General features: G+C 40.5%; 1 protein-coding gene across 1 annotated transcript in view; it reads left to right on the top strand.

Moving 5' to 3' along the window:
- The first annotated feature begins 3,568 nt into the window (after positions 1 to 3,568).
- Positions 3,569 to 24,344, top strand: part of LOC309649629 (uncharacterized protein) — a 70,342-nt gene continuing 49,566 nt past the window's right edge. The window contains exons 1-5 of the mRNA XM_082439784.1: positions 3,569 to 8,150; positions 8,497 to 8,706; positions 15,648 to 15,774; positions 16,055 to 16,150; positions 20,118 to 22,074. Of these exons, the coding sequence (XP_082295910.1) occupies positions 8,692 to 8,706; positions 15,648 to 15,774; positions 16,055 to 16,150; positions 20,118 to 22,074 (2,195 nt within the window). The 5' untranslated portion in view covers positions 3,569 to 8,150; positions 8,497 to 8,691. The remainder of the gene's footprint in view (positions 8,151 to 8,496; positions 8,707 to 15,647; positions 15,775 to 16,054; positions 16,151 to 20,117; positions 22,075 to 24,344) is intronic.

Here is a 24,344-nt window from a genome sequence, read left to right as displayed (position 1 = left end):
CATATGGTAAATTGTGTTTAGCTTTAAAAGAAACTACCAAACTCCTTCCAGAGTGGCTATACCATTCGACATTCTCAACAGCAGTGTATGAAATCCACTTGTTCCACATCCTCTCCAGCATTTGGTATTTTCAGTATATTTTATTTTAGCCACTTTACTAGCAATAGATGAGAGATTCAATTGCTCTTCATCCTCACCAGCACTTGGTATTGTCCTATCTTACATTACTCATTCTATTAGGTTTGTGGTCATATCTGATCTTGAGCTTAACCTGCATTTCCCTCATGGCTAACAACCCTGCTATTGCTGTTGTTATTATCATTATCATCATCATTTTTGGACTTACTTATAACTGGAAATTTGTACCTTTTGACCACCTTCACCATTTCCACCCTCCCACCCCCTTCCAGCCTCTGGCAACCACAATCTGTTCTTTATTATCTACAAGTTTGGTGGGTTTTGGATTCTACAAATAAGAGAGATCATACAATATTCGTCTTTCTTGGCCTGACGTATTTCACTTAGCAAAACGCCCTCAATGTCGCAAATGGCAAGATTTCCTTCTTTTCATGGTTGGATAATATTCCATTGCATAAATACCACGTTTTCTCTATCCATTCATCTGTCAATAGACATTTAGGCTGTTTCCATGTCATGGCTCTTGTAAATAGTGCTGCTGTGAACATTGGGGGATGCACGTATCTTTTCAAATTAGAGTTTTCATTTTTTTCTGGATATATATACCCAGCAGTGGACTTGCTGAATCATATGGTACTTCTATTTTTAATTTTTTGAGGAACCTGTATACTGTTTTTCATAGTAGCTGTACCAATAACAACCTTCTTCATTCTTTTTATGTCTGCATAGTGTTCATGAAGAGACATCTCATGATTTATTTAACCCATCACCTACTAATGTACATTCATATTGGTATTAGTTACCTTTGACTGCATTACAAACCTACCTCTCTAAAACTTAATGTCTAAAGACAACAAACATTAATTATAATAAATATTAATTCTGTTATGTGGGTTGACGGTTGGACTGTCTGGTGTGCGCCGTCCTGACGGGGGGCTACACGATCTAGGTGGCTTTTCTGATGTATCTGAGCCTCCCCTGGAATGGTTGAGGCCACTTTTCACATAGTCTCTCATCCCAAGGCTAACCTGGGCTCTATTACAATGTGTCAGAAGAGCTCCAAGAGACAAATAGAACATGCCTCAGTGGGCAAGTTTATTTCTGTCCTCGGTGTCAAGCTTGCTATTGTCCCATTGGACACACTGGTCACAGTTACTGTGCAGGAGCACTATCCAAAGGTGTGAATGCAAGATGCAAGAGTAAGTTTTTGTAACAATCACAAGATTATTTATTTCCTTAAAATTGTCAAAATAGATGCTATGAATATCCTTGTACATGTTTGTTCTCACAAAAATAATTTCTACTGAATTTCAATTCTTAAAATTGATTGGTGGCTCTAAGACAGAAGCTTAAATTGGGTAATTGCAAGTTGTACTCTAAAAACATTTTATTACTTTTTATACTCTAGACTCAATCCTGCCCCCCTAAAAAACATACCAAACGTCTAACACGTAAAATTTATTGGTGTGCATTTTTGGAACTAGATCTATGACAAGCTTGATAATAACATATTAAATCATTCAAAGCTGTATGTAGGGGACACCTCTGTTATCTACTGTGCAGATGAGAGACAAAGCCCAATAGAATGCCTTTATCCCATAGCCTGAGACTGAACATTATTCATCATTCACTCTTCATGAATTTGAATATTAGTAAGACTGGCATTTTAAAAATTAAGTATTTGCGATTTTTAAAAATAAGTGGCCGTATATTATTTAGCTATTAAAAATTTTAGGTTGGCCTGGGCTTCCCCAGTGGCGCAGTGGTTAAGAATCCGCCTGTCAGTGCAGGGGACATGGGTTCAAGCCCTGGTCCGGGAAGATCCCACATGCCGCAGAGCAGCTAAGCCCATGCGCCACAGCTAAGCCCATGCGCCACAGCTACTGAGCCTGCGCTCTAGAGCCCGTGAGCCACAGCTACCAAGCCCACCCGCGGCAACTACTGAAGCCCACACGCCTAGAGCCTGTGCTCCGCAACAAGAGGAGCCACCGCAATGAGAAGCCCATGCACAGCAATGAAGAGCAGCCCCCACTCGCCACAAGTAGAAGAAAGCCTGCGTGCAGCAACGAAGACCCAACGCAGCCAAAAATTAAAAAATAATTTTAAAAAGTAAAAAAAAAATTTAGGTTGGTCATCTTTTTCTTATTCCTTTTAAAATCTCTTTATAACAAATCCTAGTGAGGAATCAGAGAAAGTGGATCTCATATATCGATGGTGGGAATGTAAAATGATCCATTGAGTCTGGAGTAGTTTAGACATTTCTGTTTCAATACACTCATATCTATCACACACACACACACACACACACACACGGCATTTCCTTTCCTTTTCCTCCATTCTTCCAACGGGTTTAGTTGGATCCACAGTTACGGTGTTACATTACTATGACTTTGTAAAGCTATTTGCAACTGACTCACGTAGTGTAACATGATTACTCTCTTTTTTTTACACAACCTTTTATTCTCCTTTAAGTCATATTTCCTTAATTTTTGACCCTTGGTCTTAAGAGCCCTGTCTTTGTCTTTGGACCCCAAAGGGATAGCTTCCCCCCTCTGTCATAGGTACCGCCCTTCACATTGGGCCCGCCTTCAGTGGCCTTTCCCCCATACATACGAACAGCTTTAGCACGTTCCAGCTGTTTTTATTTCCTAGCCTATGGCCGCCATCCCTGTAACGTCAGAGCTTCTCCAAGCCCTGTGCCGTTCAAAAGTCCCTTCAGGCCAATTTCTCTAGAAACTTGGCCCAGATATCCTCTACCGGACGGTTCGCCTTTTCCCAAACGCGAGTTGTGCTGTACGGATTCCTCCACTTCCTGTAAGATGGTTGCGCCCACTGGGCCGTTTCCTAACTTTCGTACAAAGTGGATCAACGTCACTGCCATTTTAATTTTCTTGCCAGCTCGCAGAAAGGGATTTACCCCCATGCCTTTCTTGTTTGGTGCAAGCTCGAGCTTATGCGCATACGTCCGTTTTTATTAAGGGTTCAGGTGCCCCAAAATTGACAGTTTCGGTGACCTCCCGTCTTCCCAGCCGTCCCCGCGCACGAGCGCAAAACGGGGCTCTTCGCTCTTCAGACGCCCGATCCCCAAACATGGCCGCGCCCACCGGGCCACGCTAGAGGGCGCGGCCAAGTTACCTCCGAAGAGAAGCCGGAAATTCAGTTGTCTTTTTGCGGCAGAAACGTTTCAGACCCTCGTTGGCCACCGTACCGCGGTGATGAGGGAAGCGACGAAGTTCCGCGAAGTAAGTTCAGCCGTGGATGGGTCGCGATCGTCCCTGGAGGAAGTCACGTTAGTGGCTGGGTCTCTTCGTGGACAGTGGGGAGGGAGGGCCTGTCAGCGTCCGCGTTGGGTGGTGCGTGTGGACTACAAGCGGGAGGACAGCGTGAATGGGTGTTCTTTTCCAGGCGAGCCCTAAAGGGTGGCTAACAGTGTATGTGCGGTTGGGGTACTTCTGGCTTCAATCAGGAGATTCTCTTGTGCTTAGTGGTTAAAGATCCCTAGAGGTCAACGATTTAGTGGCGAGGGCACGTGTTGGGGGTCTTTGCCGTTTACTCTCTGTAGGGCTCAGTGATTGCGAACTGGAGGGTGGTGTTTGTCAGTGAATGCTGTTTATGGTTCGGGTTTTGTTTGGGGCTTAAAGATGGAGTATCTGTTTCGGGATTAATGGACAGGAGTCTCTGAGATTAATCCGGGTGGTGGTAGTAATCGTTTGGGGTACAGATGAGTGTATGGGCTGATACTTTGGAGGCCCGAGTACTTGGCCGCTGCGTGTGTTGAGCTCCAACCTCGGCCTGTATAACAGATGTGATGGACGTTAACGTTACCCTTCTGCCGTTTAGGTCGGTCCGAGTCCCTTCTTCACCACTAGTTTTAAAATCCTCTTTGGCACCCAACATCACCCCGTACTCTTAAACTCTCAGAGATGAAGGTTTTTGGCAAGATGAATGATCCAGAGATCCACCAGATGAATATCTAATAGCAGTATGTTTTACGATACTTCAGATGCAGCTTTTATCCTTTGTCCTGCAAGAGTCCTGCACGTTCCTCTTGGCTATTTCTTTTCAGATTCTGTCTAAAACAAGTAAAATAACATCTCTGTCACCGTGAGTTCTGTTCCCAAAGGACAATGCTTGTAAAATTTTAGTGTATTTCAGTTTTAGGCGTTTATATCATGTCCTTCATATTCATAATTCAGATAAATTGCGTAAATGGTACTATGATTTTCTCTTTCACTTTATTTCATGGAATATAGATTTACAAATTATTTTAAATGCGTGAACTGGTGGTATTATAAGTAGGTTTATATTCAGTGACTGCATACATTTATATAGACGTGAAATATTTAAAATACTTAGGTGTCATTTTTTGGAACATTTTATGATTATGCATTTACCCATGGATTTGTTCCCTTGCCTTTCATCTCCAGCCTAGACTACTTATTTTAATTGCAATTGTAAACATATTATTATTTGCTAACTCCCGTTTCCTTATAATTTTCTACAACATAAAAGAGCAGTTGACTTTATTTATTTATTTATTTTCGTCTGATTTTTTAAAAATTGAAGTATAGTTGATTTACAATATCGTGTTTCACGTGTACAGCACATTGATTCAGTTATACATGTATATATAGATATCTTTTTCAGATTCTTTTCCCTTCTAGGTTATTACAAAATATTGAGTATAGCTCCCTGTGCTATACAGTAGGTCCTTGTTGGTTATCTATATTACATATAGTAGTGTGTGTATGTTAATCCCATCCTCCTAATTTATCCTCTCCCCACGCCCCCCAGCAATTAACTTTAAATATTTATGTTTGGTCACCTTACTAAATTCTTAAACCTACAATATCTTTCTTTCCACCCACCATTTTAGTGTGAAAATTTTCAAACATACAGAAATATTGAAAGGATTTTATATTAACCACCCATATACCTACCACTTAGGCTTTATTATTAATAGTACTAGACTTGCTCTACCAGTTAGTTACCTAACCCTCTGTTCATCCATCTGTTCATATATCAGTCTTTTGTTGTTGTTGGTTTTGGTATATTTCCAAGTAAGTTGCAGACCTCTACCATTACTTTAAATACTTATTCAATCACATGATTAATTACAGTTCTACTAACAGCCTTTTACTTGTTTCCTTTCTTTATGTAATGAACAGACATCTTATTTACAAATAATTTTGGCCTGGTGTGGAGTGAAAATTAATTTCGGAACGAGATGAATCTGGTTTTTCAATCCAAATTCTGCCTCCTGCTCATTGTGCAGTTCGTGTGACCTCTTGTCTGTTTCCTTCTTAGAAAAAAAAGAAAAGAAAAGCAATTAAAATCTCTCCCTTAGAGTTATTTTGAAGATTCAGTGAAGTAAAATACCTTAAATAATGAACTGTGATGGTAGATGCATAGCATAGCTGAGTAAAAAAGCTGCTAATTTCCCCATATTTGTGGCTTTGTGTTTTGTAAAATTTGTATTTATAACTCATTTTCTCTCTCCCTGCTTTCCTCCTTGTTTTCCCTCTCTATTTTTTTTTTTTTTTTTTTTTGGAAAGAAAACTTCGAAAGCCATGAACTTATATTAATGACCGTGCTACAGCAATTTTATTTAAAGTGTAGAATGCTGATATTTCCCTGATTTTTTTTTTCTTTCTTCTTTTTTGGCTGCATCAGGTCTTAGTTGCGGCGTAGGCTCTTCGTTGCAGCGTGCAGGCTTCTCTCTAGTTGTGGTCTGCGGGTTTTCTCTAGTTGTGGTGCGCAGGCTCCAGCGCGCATGGGCTCTGCAGTTTGTGGCACGCGGGTTTAGTTGCTCCGCGGCATGTGGGATCTTAGTTCCCTGACCAGGGATTGAATCCGCATCCCCTGCATTGGAAGGCGGATTCTTTACCACTGGACAACCAGAGAAGTGCCCTCTCTGATTTTTAAAATATACATGCTCTTATGAAAAATATAGTGAAGAAAGTAAAAATGACCTGTCAAATATCACACTTTTGCCAATATTTTCCTTTCAGAGATTCTTAGAAATGGATTTTTAGGTCACCAGTTGATAGTTTCATTGATCATTTTCGCTTGAATGTTAAATTGTTCCCAGGAGACGTTCTTTTAAATAGATACTTGACCTGTGTATGCTTTAGAATCGTATAGAATTTTTACATTTTAATTTTGTAACCAGCCTCCTGACTAAACAGATATATAGACATATTAGGCAAATATAATTTGCCTCTCCTTATATTCAAAACTCACCTTTTATTATTATTTTTTCAAACTGCATTGCAGTGGGTAATGTATCCAAACTCAGATTCTCAACCCTGCTATTATAGTGTAAAAACAGCCTAAGACAATAGTCAACAGATGCGTCTGGCTGTGTTCCCATAAACCTTGATTTGTAAAAACAGATGGTCCAGGCCCTGGAGAGTCTGTTACTGACTCTTGATTTAGATGATCATATGGCTATTCTGCTCCAATTCAGGGTTGGACACCTGGAGCCCATGGATTAACTCTGGCCCAGTGCCTGTTTTTGTTAATAAAGTTTTATTGGAACCTAGCACACCTATTTTTTTGTTTTTTAAATACGGCTGTTTTTTGGCCACATTGCATGGCATGTGGAAATTCCCCAACCAGGGATGGAACCCGTGCCCCATGCAGTGGAAGCACGGACTCTTAACCACTGGACCACCAAGGGAAGTCCAAAAGTATGACTGCTTTTGAGCTACAGTGGTAGAGTTGAGTAATTGCCACAGAAGCCATGTACATTATATTTTCTGTCTTTTAACATAGAAATTATGTATGTTTTCAAAAGTTATTAGTTTTATTTTGACATCTGAGATTACAAATAATATACAGCCTTTGTCAAAGTGTTACTGTAATTAGTACTTTAATACTTTATCTATACAGAGATCTTAGAACACTCATTCGTTTACCCACCTCATAATTTATATGCTATCATGGTAAATTTTAACTCTTTTTTTAAAAATTTTATTTATTTGTTTATTTATTTTTGGCTGCATTGGGTCTTCATTGCTACACGCGGGCTTTCTCTAGTTATGGCGAGCGGGGGCTACTCTTCCTTGCAGTGCGTGGGCTTCTCACTGCAGTGGCTTCTCTTGTTGCGGAGCACAGGCTCTAGGCACGTGGGCTCAGTAGTTGTGGCTCGCGGGCTCTAGAGAGCGGACTCAGTAGTTGTGGTGCACAGGCTTAGTTGCTCCCTGGCATGTGGGATCTTCCTGGACCAGGGCTCGAACCTGTGTCCCCTGCATTAGCAGGCAGATTCTCAACCACTGCGCCACCAGGGAAGCCCAGGCAGGCAGATTCTTAACCACTGCGCCACCAGGGAAGTGGTGGTTAACTGTCTATATTTTTAAAACCTCCTGAGATATGATCATTTTCCCAGCTGGTACTAATTTAGACTTAACTGCTTATTTACCAGTTTAGTTCCTTTTCATTCCTTGGTCCTCTGCTTACATTGGAGGACCCTTTCCTTTTGCTTGAAGAACATGTGCATTTGCTGTATTACAGGTCTTCTGATGAAGAATTCTCTCTGGTTTTGCCTGAAAATGTTTTTTTTTTTTTTAATTGAAGTACAGTTGATTTACAGTGTTGTGTTAGTTTCAGGTGTACAGCAAAATGATTCAGTTGTACGTACATATATATCTATTTTTTTTCAGATTCTTTTCTCCTACCGTTTATTACAAAATATTGAATATAGTTCCCTGTGCTATACAGTACGTCCTTGTTGGTTATCTGTTTTATATATGGTAGTGTGTATATGATAATCCCAAACTCCTAATTTATCCTTCTCCCCCCCGACCCCTGAAAATGTTTTTATTTCAGTTTTATTCCTAGAGGATTTTTGGCTGAGTATCCTTTATAGGTTTATGCTTATAATACTCTTATCGAGGATCAAGAGGTGGATGGTAATGAGAAATTACATGACGGTGCTTCTTATTTGCTTAGCATGATGTTCTTCAAATTTGAGTATGTGAACCCTGGGATGTAAAAAGACTTTTGAAGAGGTACGTGGACGCACGTGGTTTAAAAGAAGAAAAATGTGTATATCCTGTCTGTGTGTCCTCTTTCCTAAAGTTGATCTACCTGTGGATTTCCCTGTCAGTGGGGCATTGTGCTGTGCTGGTTCTCCTTCCCACATCCCCTTTCACAGTCTTACTGCTTCCACTTTACAAGAGAAAGGTGTACTTCCCAAATATTTGGAATGTTGTGTTTTATTGGCCCAGATGTAAAAGCTTCTTAATAAAAGGACCGATCGATCTTTGGGGGCCTTAATTTAAGGTGAGTGGCCAGCAACACTGACAGGATCTGGGCCGAAAGAGAATGTGCCACTCAGAGTAATTTGCTCTTCAGCCCACAGGTGCTGGCTCCCCAGGAACAAGAGGGATCAAAGGAAAGAAGGAGGAAAAGATTCTGAGACTTAAGTACTGTCAGTTCTGGAGACATCCTTGACTGGAGACTGAGATTTTTGAACAGAAACTTAGAGCTGATCCAGAAGAGCTAAAGACAACATCCCAGTTTGCAGCCATTTCCCAAAGTCAGAAGAAAATGATCCAGGCCCAGGTGACTTTTGGTTTCTTTTATTCTTTCTTTATTCCCCAGTGGCTTTGCCTGTAAAAATCAGTGCAGCTAAGTAGGAAAGTTTAAATGGATCCTAGCAGGATCTGGAGAAATCTTGGTAAAGTTGGATCAAGAATATATTATTCATAGGATTCATATTCTGTGACTCGTGTTGGGATATAATATGTGAATGTGCAAAATCCTGTGAGTTATATTAGCTGTCAATTTTTGTGTAATATCTCTGACAGCCATCACAAGAGAATCATAAGTTACATGTCAGGCAGTACTACAAACTGTTTCTACTCCCAGCACTTCTGGCACCAAATGTGTGGATCTTTCCAGACCAACAGTCACTTCTCCAACTCTAGATACCAGCTGAGCATCTACAATTTAATTCAATTCTGACATTAACTACTGCAGTTACTGTCAGTCTCCACAGGTTTAAGGACTCAATCCCACAGGACTGCCCTCACTTTGGATGCCAAGTATTGGCTGCCCACAGTACCCATACTTCTGACTTGGCTGCAAATCGGGGGTTCCCGAAATCCCTTCCTCAGGTTCGATAGTTTACTACAACGGTTCACATAACTCAGGAATAGACTTTGCTTACCTATACTGGTTCATTATGAAGGATATAGCTTGGGAAGAGCCAAATGGAAAGATACTTAGGCAAGATATGAGGGAAGGGACAAGGACCTTCCATGCCCTCTCTAGGAGTGTCACACCCCCAGCGCGTAGATGTGTTCACCATCCCGGAAGTGCTCTGAGCCCTGTAGTTTAGGGTTTTTTTTTTTTTGTTTTTTTTTTTAATTTATTTATGGCTGTGTTGGGTCTTCGTCTCTGTGCGGGGGCTTTCTCCAGTTGCGGCAAGCAGGGGCCACTCTTTTTTTTTTTTTTAATTAATTAATTAATTAATTTATGGCTGTGTTAGGTCTTCGTTTCTGTGTGAGGGCTTTCTCTAGTTGCGGCAAGTGGGGGCCACTCTTCATCGCGGTGCACGGGCCCCTCACCATCACGGCCTATCTTGTTGCGGAGCACAGGCTCCAGATGCTCAGGCTCAGTAATTGTGGCCCACGGGCCTAACTGCTCCGCGGCATGTGGGATCTTCCCAGACCAGGGCTCGAACCCGTGTCCCCTGCATTGGCAGGCAGATTCTCAACCACTGCGCCACCAGGGAAGCCCGGGTTTTTTTTATGGAGGTCTCATTGGGTAGGTGTGGTAGATTAAATCAATGGCTATTGTTGATTGGCTCAGTTTCCAGTCCCTCCCCCCTCCCTGGGGACTAGAAGTGGGGCTGAAAGTTCCAACCCTCTAATCACAAGGTTGGTTCCCTGGGCAACCAACCCCCATCCTGAAACTCTCTAGGGGTCCACCAAGACTCACCTTGCTAGCATAAACTCAGGTATGTTTGAAAGGGACTTGTTATAAATAACACAGAATGCCCCTTACCTCTATTACTTAAAAAACTCCAAGGGTTTAGGAGCAATTGTGTTAGAAACTGGGGCTGAAGACCAAATATATGTTTCTTATTATATCACATATCATAGGGATCAACTGTGAGGAAAAAGCAGACCAGTTCCTTGAGGGATGTTAATGTTTCATGGCACATGGGTCTCAAGTTCCCATAGGACTTTGACGGTTCTCCATAGAGGTGATGTGTTGGGTCCTTAACTGCAGTCCTTGACGGTCCTTACTTCTTTTTTTTTTTTATAAATTTATTTATTTTTGGCTGTGTTGGGTCTTCGTTGCCGTGCACAGGGTTTCTCTAGTTGCAGCGAGCGGGGGCTACTCTTTATTGCCGTGCGTGTGCTTCTCACTGCGGTGGCTTCTCTTGTTGCAGGGCACGGGCTCTAGGGCTTCAGTAGTTGTGGCACGTGGGCTCAGTAGTTGCGGCTCACGGACTCTAGAGCACAGGCTCAGTAGTTGTGGCACATGGGCTTAGTTGCTCCACAGCATGTGAGATCTTCCCAGACCAGGGATCGAACCTGTGTCCCCTGCATTGCCAGGCATATTCTTAACCACTGTGCCACCAGGGAAGTCCCTGTCCTTACTTCTTATAAATGTAAAAACATGTTTCCTACAGATGTTTCCTCATTTCATCTAATATGATATTAACCCAACCTAATGATATACACACATATATGTGCATTGTCTCTGTCCATATATATATATTCTTTAAAGAATAGTTTTCTTATAAATTTGATCATCTAATAATCTTTTTCTTGGACTTTTTATTCTTTTTTTGTTTTTTAATTTTTTTATTGAAGTATAGTTGATTTACAATGTTCTGTTAGTTTCTGGTGTATAGCAAAGTAATTCAGTTATATGTATTCATATTCTTTTTCATTATGGTTTATTACAGGATATTGAATAAAGTTCCTGATCATCTAATAATCTTTTATGCTTTATACGTGTTTTGTACAGTTTTTTTTTCTTCTTCTTCTTTTTTTTTTTTTTCTGTATTTTATTTTTACAAGCGATAAATAGACTGACACCAAGCATTGTACATGGATGACCACAACAAAAGCAACAATGATTGCAATTACCAAACATGAAACACACTCATACTATGTCATAATATTGACATTCAGTCCAGTAATCCTCCACTGTAACAGCTCCTTTACTTTGCAGTGAAAATTGATTTGTATATTCTTTGCCTCTGAGTCCTTGTGGGATTTTTTTTTTTTTTTAATTCAGACTGAAAGTCACAAAAATTATACTCATCCTCATCAGTTCACTCAGTCCCATGTAATTAATTGTTTTTTTTCATCTTGATCTTTTGTTAGAACTTTTATGAGTTCATTAGTGTTTCATCAGAGTTCTGAAAATACTTATTCATTCAGTTCAGCAGTACAGTCAGTTACCAGAAACCTGTACTTGTCAGAGTCTTTTCCATGAATTTCTTGAAGATGAAACCCTTTTATAGGAACATATTTGCAAAATCATCAGAGTACACCCAGAACTGTCTGTAAATGACAAAAGACTTAAAAATGACCACGGTAAAAGATTTGATGAAAGTTCATAATAATGCAGTTGACAAGAAAATTAGTTATTTCTGAGATATACATTTTAAAGTAATAACTAGGATTATGACTTATAACATTATACCAGAACATATAAGATTTTTAGAAATTTCATGTAATGTCTGAAACATTTATATTAACATATTTCCATACATATTTCCATACAAATACAAATATAAGATTTTTAGAAATTTCATGTAATGTCTGAAACATTTATATTAACATATTTCCATACATATTTCCATACAAATACAAATATAAGATTTTTAGAAATTTCATGTAATGTCTGAAACATTTATATTAACATATTTCCATACATATTTCCATACAAATACAAATATAAGATTTTTAGAAATTTCATGTAATGTCTGAAACATTTATATTAACATATTTCCATACAAATAACCCAATGAAAGTTTAGTATTACTTGTTTTGTTTGTTTTTTTATACTGCAGGTTCTTATTAGGCATCAACTTTATACACATCAGTGTATACATGTCAATCCCAATCGCCCAATTCAGCACACCGCCATCCCCACCTCACCGCAGTTTTCCCCCCTTGGTGTCCATATGTCCATTCTCTACATCTGTGTCTCAACCTCTGCCCTGCAAACTGGCTCATCTGCACCATTTTTCTAGGTTCCACATACATGCATTAATATACGATATTTGTTTTTCTCTTTCTGACTTACTTCACTCTGTATGACAGTCTCTAGATCCATCCACGTCTCAACAAATGACTCAATTTCGTTCCTTTTTATGGCTGAGTAATATTCCATTGTATATATGTACCACATCTTCTTTATCCATTCGTCTGTTGATGGGCATTTAGGTTGCTTCCATGACCTGGCTATTGTAAATAGTGCTGCAATGAACATTCGGGTGCATGTGTCTTTTTGAATTACGGTTTTCTCTGGGTATATGCCCAGTAGTGGGATTGCTGGGTCATATGGTAACTCTATTTTTAGTTTTTTAAGGAACCTCCATATTGTTCTCCATAGTGGCTGTATCAATTTACATTCCCACCAACAGTGCAAGAGGGTTCCCTTTTCTCCACACCCTCTCCAGCATTTGTTGTTTGTAGATTTTCTGATGATGCCCATTCTAACAGGAGTGAGGTGATACCTCATTGTAGTTTTGATTTGCATTTCTCTAATAATTAGTGATGTTGAGCATCTTTTCATGTGCTTCGTGGCCGTCTGTATGTCTTCTTTGGAGAAATGCCTATTTAGGTCTTCTGCCCATTTTTGGATTGGGGTGTTTGTTTCTTTGATATTGAGCTGAATGAGCTGTTTATATATTTTGGAGATTAATCCTTTGTCCGTTGATTCATTTGCAAATATTTTCTCCCATTCTGAGGGTTGTCTTTTCGTCTTGTTTATGGTTTCCTTTGCTGTGCAAAAGCTTTGAAGTTTCATTAGGTCCCACTTGTTTATTTTTGTTTTTATTTCCATTACTCTAGGAGGTGGATCAAAAAAGATTTTGCTGTGATTTATGTCAAAGAGTGTTCTTCCTATGTTTTCCTCTAAGAGTTTTATAGTGTCCAGTCTTATATTTAGGTCTCTAATCCATTTTGAGTTTATTTTTGTGTATGGTGTTAGGGAGTATTCTAATTTCATTCTTTTACATGTAGCTGTCCAGTTTTCCCAGCACCACTTATTGAAGAGACTGTCTTTTCTCCATTGTATATCTTTGCCTCCTTTGTCATAGATTAGTTGACCATAGGTGCGTGGGTTAATCTCTGGGCTTTCTATCTTGTTCCATTGATCTATGTTTCTGTTTTTGTGCCAGTACCATATTGTCTTGATTACTGTAGCTTTGTAGTATAGTCTGAAGTCAGGGAGTCTGATTCCTCCAGCTCCATTTTTTTGCCTCAAGACTGCTTTGGCTATTCGGGGTCTTTTGTGTCTCCATACAAATTTTAAGATGATTTGTTCTAGCTCCGTAAAAAATGCCATTGGTAATTTGATAGGGATTGCATTGAATCTGTAGATTGCTTTGGGTAGTATACTCATTTTCACAATGTTGATTCTTCCAATCCAAGAACATGGTATATCTCTCCATCTGTTGGTATCATCTTTAATTTCTTTCATCAGTGTCTTATAGTTTTCTGCATACAGGTCTTTTGTCTCCCTAGGTAGGTTTATTCCTAGGTATTTTATTCTTTTTGTTGCAATGGTAAATGGAAGTGTTTCCATAATTTCTCTTTCAGATTTTTCATCATTAGTGTATAGGAATGCAAGAGATTTCTGTGCATTAATTTTGTATCCTGCAACTTTACCATATTCATTAATTAGCTCTAGCAGTTTTCTGGTGGCAGTTTTAGGATTCTCTAAGTATAGTATCATGTCATCCGCAAACAGTGACAGTTTTACTTCCTCTTTTCCAATTTGTATTCCTTTTATTTCTTTTTCTTCTCTGATTGCCGTGGCTAGGACTTCCAGAACTATGTTGAATAATAGTGGTGAGAGTGGACATCCTTGTCTCGTTCCTGATCTTAGAGGAAATGCTTTCAGTTTTTCACCATTGAGAATGATGTTTGCTGTGGGTTTGTCATATATGGCCTTTATTATGTTGAGGTAGGTTCCCTCTATGCCCACTTTCTGGAGAGTTTTTATCAGAAATGGGTGTTGAATTTTGTCAAAAGCTTTTTCTGCATCTATTGAGATGATCATATGGTTTTTATTCTTCAATTTGTTAATATGGTGTATCACATTGATTGATTTGCGTATGTTGAAGAATCCTTGCATCCCTGGGATAAATCCCACTTGATCGTGGTGTATGATCCTTTTAATGTGTTGTTGGATTCTGTTTGCTAGTATTTTGTTGAGAATTTTTGCATCTATATTCATCAGTGATATTGGTCTCTAATTTTCTTTTTTTTTCTTCTTCTTCTTTTCTTTTTTTTTTTTTTTTGGCCACATGGCTTGCGGAATCTTAGTTCCCCAACCAGGGATTGAACGCGGGCCACCACAGTGAAAGCACCGAGTCCTAACCACTGGACCGCCAGGGAATTTCCTGTACAGTTTCTCTTATTTTGTTTAGTATATTGACCACTGAAATTAATATCTATTTTCTTCATCTACTTGTAAGTAGCATATAGTTTGATATTAGTGAATGCTTGTGAGATAGCAGAAAATATGTATTGGTCTCTGCCCCCTGTTCCTGGCACAGAGCTCCTAAAACCCTTGTGATTCCCTAAGCGATAAGAACACTAGGGGTATCTCCTGTTCTAATATTGGTCTTTGACCTCTGTTCCTGACACAGGGCCCCTGAAACTCTTGTCATTTCCTGGGTGACAGGAGTGACTTTGTTCTACCGAGGTGACTCTGAGTGAGCTCCTGCATGAGGGCTGGTAACCAGAAAGACCAAGCCATGATGAGAAGCTTGGCATTTTTTTTTTTAAAGAAATCTCCATTTTAATTTTTACTTATTTATTTATGGCTGAGTTGGGTCTTCGTTTCTGTGTGAGGGCTTTCTCTAGTTGCGGCAAGTGGGGGCCACTCTTCATCGCGGTGCATGGGCCTCTCACTATCGCGGCCTCTCTTGTTGCGGAGCACAGGCTCCAGATGCACAGGCTCAGTAGTTGTGGCTCACGGGCCCAGCCGCTCCGCGGCATGTGGGATCTTCCCAGACCAGGGCTCGAACCCGTGTCCCCTGCATTGGCAGGCGGATTCTCAACCACTGCGCCACCAGGAAAGCCCAGAAGCTTGGCATTTTTAACCCTGCCTTACGCATCTATTCCATCAGGAAGACAGCACCGTAACATAGTATTTTACTAGTATTCTTATTCTATCAGAGCGTAAGAAGGAAAAAACCCACCAATTTCCTATATGGCAAAAGTGAGCAGAATAATTTCCTTTACATTTTTCCATGTCACCCAAAGAACATCACTTGGCTAAACGTGACTGTGTTATGACAGGAATCCCTGACGTATGACGACGTGACTATGAAGTTCACGTGGGAGGAGTGGCAGCTCCTGGACCCCGATCAGAAGGACCTGTACCGGGATGTGATGCTGGAGAACTATAGCAACCTGGTGTCCGTGGGTGAGGACGGCTCCCCTGGGTCCCTCAGAGGGTGCCCGTCAGTGACCATTCCATTCTCAGCCTCTTAACTCTTCAGACTAACTGCATTCCTCTGGAATGGTCGAGTCTCAGATACTTCTCTTGCCCCAGACTAGAGGGTATAATCGCCCCTCTCCTGAGAGAAAAGCCTTGAGGTTACAGATGTGAAACCTGTTTATTCCCTCCATGTACCATTATCCCTTCCTGCCGTATCCCAGCCCAGTTCGATATGTCTAATTCTTCTATCATTTTTCATGAACAGGGTATCAAGCCAGCAAACCAGATGCTGTCTCCAGGTTGGAGCGAGGAGAACAACTGTGGCCAGTAGAAGATGACAGCCATGGTCGAATCTGTCCAGGTGAGTGGGTGAGACCCAGCAAGGTGGGCAGCCAGGGAAGTCGAACTCTGGTCAGGAGAGAAGGTGTCAGAGCTGTGATAGTGTCTGAGGAAACATAAACAGCCCTATCACGTACCTCTCTTCCTGTATAAGAGCTCTTTCTTTTTGGAAGTTAAGAGGAAAATATATCCCTTTGTTTTCTTCTGAGATCTTATCCCTGCTTATTTCTAAACCATGAGTGTGTTTTTTTTTTATTGTGTCTTTATTATTTATTTATCTATTTTATTTCAGTTTTAAATTTTTGGCTGCGTCGGGTCTTAGTTGCGGCACGCAGGATCTTCGTTGTGGCACACGGGCTCTTTGTTGTGGTGTGCAGGCTTCTCTCTAGTTGTGGCTTGCGGGTTTTCTCTCCTCTAGTTGTGGTGTGCAGGCTCCAGGGCACGTGCGCTCTGTAGTTGTGGCATGCGGGCTCCAGAGCTAGCGGGCTCTGTAGTTTGCAGCACGCGGGCTCTAGTTGAAGTGCACGAGCTCAGTAGCTGTGGCACTCGGGCTTAATTGCTCCATGGCACATGAGATCTTAGTTCCCTGACCAGGGATCGAACCCACTTCCCCTGCAATATAAGGTGGATTCTTTACCACTGGACCACCGGGGAAGTCCCTGATCCCCGCTTATTTCATATGCATCTTATTTTTGTTTGTTTGCATAGTTTTCTTCTTCCTTGGATTTTCAAATCTTCCTCTCCTTCGTCTACCATCACAAGATCTCTGTCTGTGTTACTGCCTCTCTTGCTGTGATATCCCACTTTCCAGGCCTCTCTGGAAAGAGAACTTTGAGTTCATCATACTCTTCTTACCACTGTACCTTCTTCCTGCCGTATGAGGAAATAACGATTTCCCACCATAACATGCAACCCCACCTTGGATGCTGTGTCCCCATGATAACCTGGTTTTTGCTGTGCATTTGTGTGGTTCTTTGGTCCCCACCCCCTTCCAGGGTTTTCCATACTTTCATTTCCATTTTCTTCTCAGTTCTCATAATTCTTAAAAGTTTCTTCCATTCCCATGGGTTAACCTCTTTCTGTTCTCTGAAAGAGACACCGCCAAATTGACTTCTCTCTGAATATTGTCTAACGTACAATTTCTTTCTACGTATTTTAGTCTTCGTCATGGCAGCTGGCCTGTGACTTCCTATTTTGTGTGTTAGAACAGAAATCTTCTCTCCATCCTTTTAAAAATTGAGGTTCTCTTTCAGTTCTACACATTTAAAAGAAAAACATGTCTTAGTGTAAAAATTGCTGTAAGGAAAATTAAAGCAGCTAATGGAAGAGTGGGTGTTGGGGCTTGGAACTGCCCTTTTGGAATGGGAGTGGCTCTCTGATAAGGTGCCTTTGAGCACATAGATGAGGGATATGAGTAATCTTCCTGGGTGAGGAGTTTTCCAAATGTGAGACAGTGGGAGGTTGAAAGACCTGAATCTGGAATGTGTTTGAGGAACTTCGAGGAAACTTACATGGGTAGAAGGGACTGAGCAAGAGGGAAAATTACTGGAGTTAAGGGTAACAGGGTAGTAGCTGGGGGTTTTGGTACATAGGTCACAAACTGCCTATCAAGGGCATTCAAGACCTTGCTTCTTTTCTGAATAAGTTGAGAAAATGGGATTTTGAGTAGAGGAGTGGCATTATACAATTTTTAAAGTGGATCGCTTTGCCTACTTTATAGAAGATAGACATTATTGGGGAAGGGAATGTACTTTTATACTCTTGGTTACAATGTGTGACAATAAAATAATACAGATTAAAGTCATCAAAGATCAAACGTGCATGGGAAAGACTCCAGGAGAGGCTGCACACAAGCTTCCCGGTTGTCCTCTACCAGTGGAGTCATGTGAACAGTGCTGAATTTTCCCAGCAATGATGTTTGAATGTTTGACAACATGTGTGAAGTGTTGCCAACCAGGGAAGCTCACCCAAGCTTGGTGCCTCTAGACCCCAGAATCAGAATGTTACAGTGTTGTCCAAAGCCTCAGGCATACAAAAATGGACATCTACCACAAATCACATTGTTAGCATAGACTCTATGATATGTCCTAAGACCTCATGCCTAAAAAGACATTCTCATCAGGTGGGATATTCCAGGGACTCAGAGGTTATCCTCTGAGGGCCAGTCCTTTCTTTGCAATGTTCAGGGATGGAGTAACTGCATATCATCGTTCCCTTTTTGTGTAGGAACATAGGAGAATATGTTCCAAGTAGAGTATTAGTTCGGAGTGTTGGTTACAGAAGATTTTATCTATATTTGATGTTAGTGTTAGTGCTTTGCTAGAGTTAGGTAAATGGTGGTCTGCAGAATGAAGAAGAGGGCAAGTTGTTGGAGTATGATAAACCTCAATAGTTTATCACATTTACCTTGAAATCAGATGCTAAGGAGACACATTCTTACTTGCCATTGTATTTGTTCTATACACCTGGGTCTGCAAGTTTGCACCTGATCACAGTTGTCAATGTTTGGTTCTTTTCAATGGACTTGATTGAATTTTCAAACTCTACATGTTGAAATGGCTAAAGCCTTGGCCCTGTGCCTTGAGCTTTTATTATACATGTTTCCAAACATAATCTTATCCAGTATTCTGTCTTTGAATACTCTGGTTCTTTTTAAAAATTTTTATTTTATATTGGAGTACAGTCGATTTACAATGTTGTGTTAGTTTCAGGAGTACAGCAAAGTGAATCAGTTTTATATATATATATATATATATATATATACACATATACATATATATGTTCTTCTTCAATAATCTATGTTGATGCTATCCACATTGCTATTTTCAGATAAGACCTTTTGAAACATTTATATATTCAACGCATTTCTTCATGTTTGTATTCAGACAAGTAATAACCTCCTTAAGCTTTGTTTCACAATGTGTGCTAGATTTTCCTCTCATTCTGGACTTCAGTAATATTCTTCACATTATTAAGAGGCATTCCACCTACCCAGTGGCTGAAACCACATAATTCTTGGAATAATCCTTGAGTCTGAACCTCTTCCGTGCTTCTCCCATTAAGTCCATCAGTGAACCTTGTCTTTTCTTTGAACATATCCTGATTTCCTCCACCTCTTACATATTCATTGCTCCTTTAACCGTGATTCACAGACTGCAATTGCCTTCTTTATTCCTTTGCTCCAGTTGTCTATGCCCAGAATTAAACCTGGGTGTCCTACAAATTTAACTCATTTCTGATACTATCTACGTGGAAATAGTGTCAGATCCTACAGGTTAAGGGTTCAGTCCCACAAGATTGTCCCCATGTCAGATGTCAATTGCAACTCCAGATTGTTACCTGTGCTTCTGACAAACTGGCTATAAATTGAAGGTTCTCATGACCCCCTTCTTGGGTTCAATTAATTTGCCAGGGAGGTTCACAGAACTCAAAGAAACATTTACTTATGTTTACCAGTTTACTATAAAGGATACAGATGAATAGCCAGAGGAAGAGGCACATAGGGCAAGGACTGAAGGATTCCTGAATGCAGAAGCTTCTGTCCCCATGGAACTGGGGAGCACCACCCTCCTCGCACATGGATGTGTTCACCCATCCAAAGGTTGAGCAAATCTTGTTAAGAGTTTTTATAGATTTTTAATCTCTAGGCCCTCTCTCCTTTCCCAGACGCTGCTGGGTGGAGCTGAAAGTTCCAACCTTCTAATCACTTAGTCTTTCTGGTGATCAGTCCCATCCTGAGGTTATGTAGGAACCCTATGCTAAGTCACCTCATTAGCATAAACTCAGTATTGAAAGATACTCCTGTCACTTCGGAAATTACAAGGCTTTAGGAGTTCTGTGGAGGAAGACCAAATATGTTTCTTATTATATCACGCATAGAATTGTCACTAAATAGTTACTTCACATGAAGGCATTTTTTGAAACAGTTTTCTTTCCAAATTAAAACTATGAGAGATTGTGGAATGATTCCTTGTTCTCTTCTTTCCTAGAAATCAGGAAAGTTGATGACCCTCTGCAGCATCACTTGCCAAATCACAGCATTCAAAATACTGTGGAACAATGCTGCGAACATAATACATTTGCAAATATTGTTAATCAGAACGAAACTCATTTCCTATTAAAGCAAAATTGTGATATGTTTGACTTAACTGAAAAACCTTTAAATTCAAATTTAAGTTTTGAAAACCAGAAGAGAAGCTGTAACTTAGAGAACTCTGCTGAGTTTAATGGAGATGGGAAATCCCTTCTCCATGCTAACCATGAGCAATCTTTTACTGAAATTAAATTTCCTGTAAGTGCAAAACCCATCAACAATAACTCCCTGTCCACTAAGCAACAGAGAACTCACAACATAGAGAAAGCCCATGTATGCAGTGAGTGTGGGAAAGCCTTCTTCAAGATGTCTCAGCTCTTTGATCATCAGAAAGTTCATACTAGAGAAAAACTTCATGGATGCAGTCTGTGTGGGAAAGCCTTCTCCAGAAAATCCAGGCTCACTGAACATCAGAGAACTCATACGGGACTGAAACATTATGAGTGCACTGAATGCGATAAAACCTTCTTCGAGAAATCGCAGTTCAAGATACATCAGAAAAGTCATATGGGAGAGAAACCTTACACATGTAGCGAATGTGGGAAAGCATTCACCAAAAAGTGTCGGCTCATTTATCATCAGCGAACTCATACGGGAGAGAAGCCCCATGGATGCAGTCTGTGTGGAAAAGCCTTCTCTACAAAGTTCAGTCTCACTACACATCAGAAAACTCATACAGGAGAGAAACCTTACATATGCAGTGAATGTGGAAAAGGCTTCATCGAGAAGAGGCGTCTTATTGCACACCATCGAACTCATACAGGTGAGAAACCCTTTATATGCAATGTATGTGGGAAAAGTTTCACCTTGAAGAACAGTCTTATCACTCATCAGCAAACTCACAGAGAAGAGAAATTGTATATGTGCAGTGAATGTGGGAAAGGCTTTTCAATGAAGCACTGCCTCATCGTACATCAGCGAACTCATACTGGAGAGAAACCCTATACATGCAATGAGTGTGGAAAAGGCTTCACCTTGAAGAGCCCTCTCATCAGACATCAGCGGATTCATACAGGGGAGAAACCCTATGTGTGTAGTGTGTGTGGAAAAGGCTTCACCATGAAGAGTGATCTTATTGTACATCAGCGAACTCATACTGCAGAGAAACCCTATGTATGCAGTGACTGTGGGAAAGGCTTCACTGTGAAGAGCCGCCTGATTGTACACCAGCGAACTCATACAGGGGAGAAGCCCTACGTGTGCAGTGAATGCGGAAAAGGCTTTCCAGCCAAGATCCGGCTGATAGGACATCAGCGAATTCATACAGGAGAGAAACCATATGTATGCAGTGAATGTGGTAAAGGCTTCACAGAGAAGAGTCATCTCAACGTACACCAGCGCACTCACACAGGAGAGAAACCCTATGTATGCAATGAATGTGGCAAAGGCTTAACTGGGAAAAGCATGCTCATCGCACATCTGCGAACTCATACTGGAGAGAAACCATATATATGCAATGAATGTGGCAAGGGCTTCACCATGAAGAGTACTCTGGGTACACATCAGCAAACTCACACTGGAGAGAAACCGTACAAATGCAACGAGTGTGGTAAAGCCTTTAGGAAGAAGACATGCCTCATACAACATCAGAGAGTTCACTCAGGAAAAACTTCCTTTGCATGTACTGAATGTGGAAAATTCTCTTTGCGCAAAAATGATCTCATTACCCATCAGAGAATTCACACAGGAGAGAAGCCATATGAATGCAGTGAATGTGAGAAAACCTTCACCACAAAGTCAGGGCTCAATGTTCATCAAAGAAAGCATACAGGAGAGAGGCCCTATGGATGCAGCGAGTGTGGGAAAGCTTTTGCCCACTTGTCAATCCTTGTTAAACATAAGAGAATTCATAGGTAGTCACTCTGGGGAAGCCTGTTGCCAGTTGTACTCAAGATAACAGTACGCAGAGAAGAATCACAATGCAAAGAATGTGGTGTTATCTTTAGTGATCAATTGCCTCATATTTTATGTTGCTGAAAAAATTTACAAGACAACTTAGACACAATCAGCCATGGTGAAAATGTTTTAGGACATTTTATTGTCTAAAAAGTGTATACTGAGGGCTTCCCTGGTGGCGCAGTGGTTAAGAGTCTGCCTGCCAATGCAGGGAACACGGGTTCGAGCCCTGGTCCAGGAGGATCCCACATGCCGTGGAGCAACTAAGCCTGTGCACCACAACTACTGAGCCTGCACTCTAGAGCCTGCGAGCCACAACTACTGAGCCCGCATGCCACAACTACTGAAGCCCGTGTGCCTAGAGCCCATGCTGCACAACAAGAGAAGCTACCGCAATGAGAAGCCTGCGCACCGCAACGAAGAGCAGCCCCCACTCTCCGCAACTAGAGAAAGCCCGCGCACAGCAACAAAGATCCAACGCAGCCAAAAATAAATAAATAAATTAAAAAAAAAAAATGTATACTGAGATAAAGCCTAAGAATGTGAAAGACTAGGAAAGACTTTATTGGTAATAGACTCTATCATATGTGGTCATCATAGATCATGAGTGAATGAATATTTCTAATTGGTAGAAATATAATTGTGGGAAAGCCTTTGCCCAGAAGTAACACTTCAAGAGATGTCAGTTAACACTAGAGAAGTACTTTCCTAATGGTGATGAATATGGCAGGGTTTGCAGTAATAAATATTGCCTCATCATTTGCCAGGAAATCTGTGCAATAACACATTCAGTATGGTGGCCTTTAACAAAATATCAAACAACTTAATGAAGGAAAGAAGCCTTGGAGAAATGATGAATGAGAACATTGTGTTACAGGTCTAAACTTAAGGGATAATACACCTCACAAACAACTGGGGAAAGGATACCTTCAGCCGTATTTCTAGATGCCTTGTCATTGATCTTATAAATTTTACATAGTGGCAGTTACTCTCATCATGGATTAAATTTTAGTATATACGGTGCAGGAGTGTTCAATTATCTAATTAACTTTTGCATTTCTTTGGTTCCAAGTTTAAGTGTTATTTCAGAATATTTGAAGTACTTCAAAATGAAACAATATATTCATTTCATAAGTATAAGTCAACATATTTGGTGTGTTTAACCAAGTTTATAAGTAGCAGCAGGGGGGTTATAAAATTAATGTAAATGTGATGTTTTTATAACTTTTAATTTTGAAGTAAGTTTAGAATCACAAAAACTGAAATATTCCAGAGATTTCCTAAATCACCTTCAGTCCACTATTCCCAAAGGTAAAACCTTATATAACCACACAGTTTACTATCAAATAGAGGAAAGTGAAATTGTAACAGTGCTGTTAACTACAGGGTTTATTTCTATTGCACCAGTTTTAACATGGTTTTTAAATACCGCCTTAAACTTTATCACATATGTAGGTTCCTGTAACCAACACCCCAGTAAAAATTCAGAATAGTTTGTCAACACAAACTCCCTCATGCTACATCCTCATTGTCACATCCTTTCCCCGACACTAATCGTATAATTTTGTCATTTATAGAATATTAGAAAAATAGAATCGTTTAGGATGTATCCTTTTTTTTTTTTTTTTTTTTTAGGATGTATCCTTTTGAGGTTGACTATTTGAGCTTGTGAAATTGTAGAAAATAGACATATTGGTCTCTGCCCCCAGTTTCTGGCACAGAGCTTCTGAAACCCTTGTAAATTCCTGCATGATAAGAGCATGTGGAGCATCTCTTGTTCTATTGATGGGACTCTGGGTGGGCTCATGAATGGCTCCTGGATGGGTGCTGGTCCCCAAAAAAGACTTGGAATTTTCAGACCACTCCCCATCCTCCGGAGAGGGGAGAGGGGCTAGAAATGGAGTTACTAATTGATCATGCCTAACGTGAGGAAGCTTCCATAAAATCCCAACAATAGTAGGGGCTGTGGAGAGCTTCCAGAAGGGTGAACACATTGAAGTACAGGGAGTGTTAACACACCCCCAGCTCTATGGGGACAGAAGCTCCTGTGCTTAGAACACTCCCAGATCTCACTCTGTTTCTCCTCAGCTTGTTGTTCATTTCTGTCCATTATCATGTCCTTTAATAAACTAGTAAACACAGGTAAGTGTTTCCCTGAGTTCTGTGAGCCACTCTAGCAGATTAATCAAACCTGACAGGGGGCTCACGGAAACCTCCAATTTGGAGC

This window comes from Balaenoptera physalus (genome assembly GCF_965194825.1).
Source record: "Balaenoptera physalus genome assembly, chromosome: 19".
In the NCBI taxonomy this organism is placed as follows: Eukaryota; Metazoa; Chordata; class Mammalia; order Artiodactyla; family Balaenopteridae; genus Balaenoptera; species Balaenoptera physalus.
This window is presented reverse-complemented; position numbering and strand designations above follow the sequence as displayed.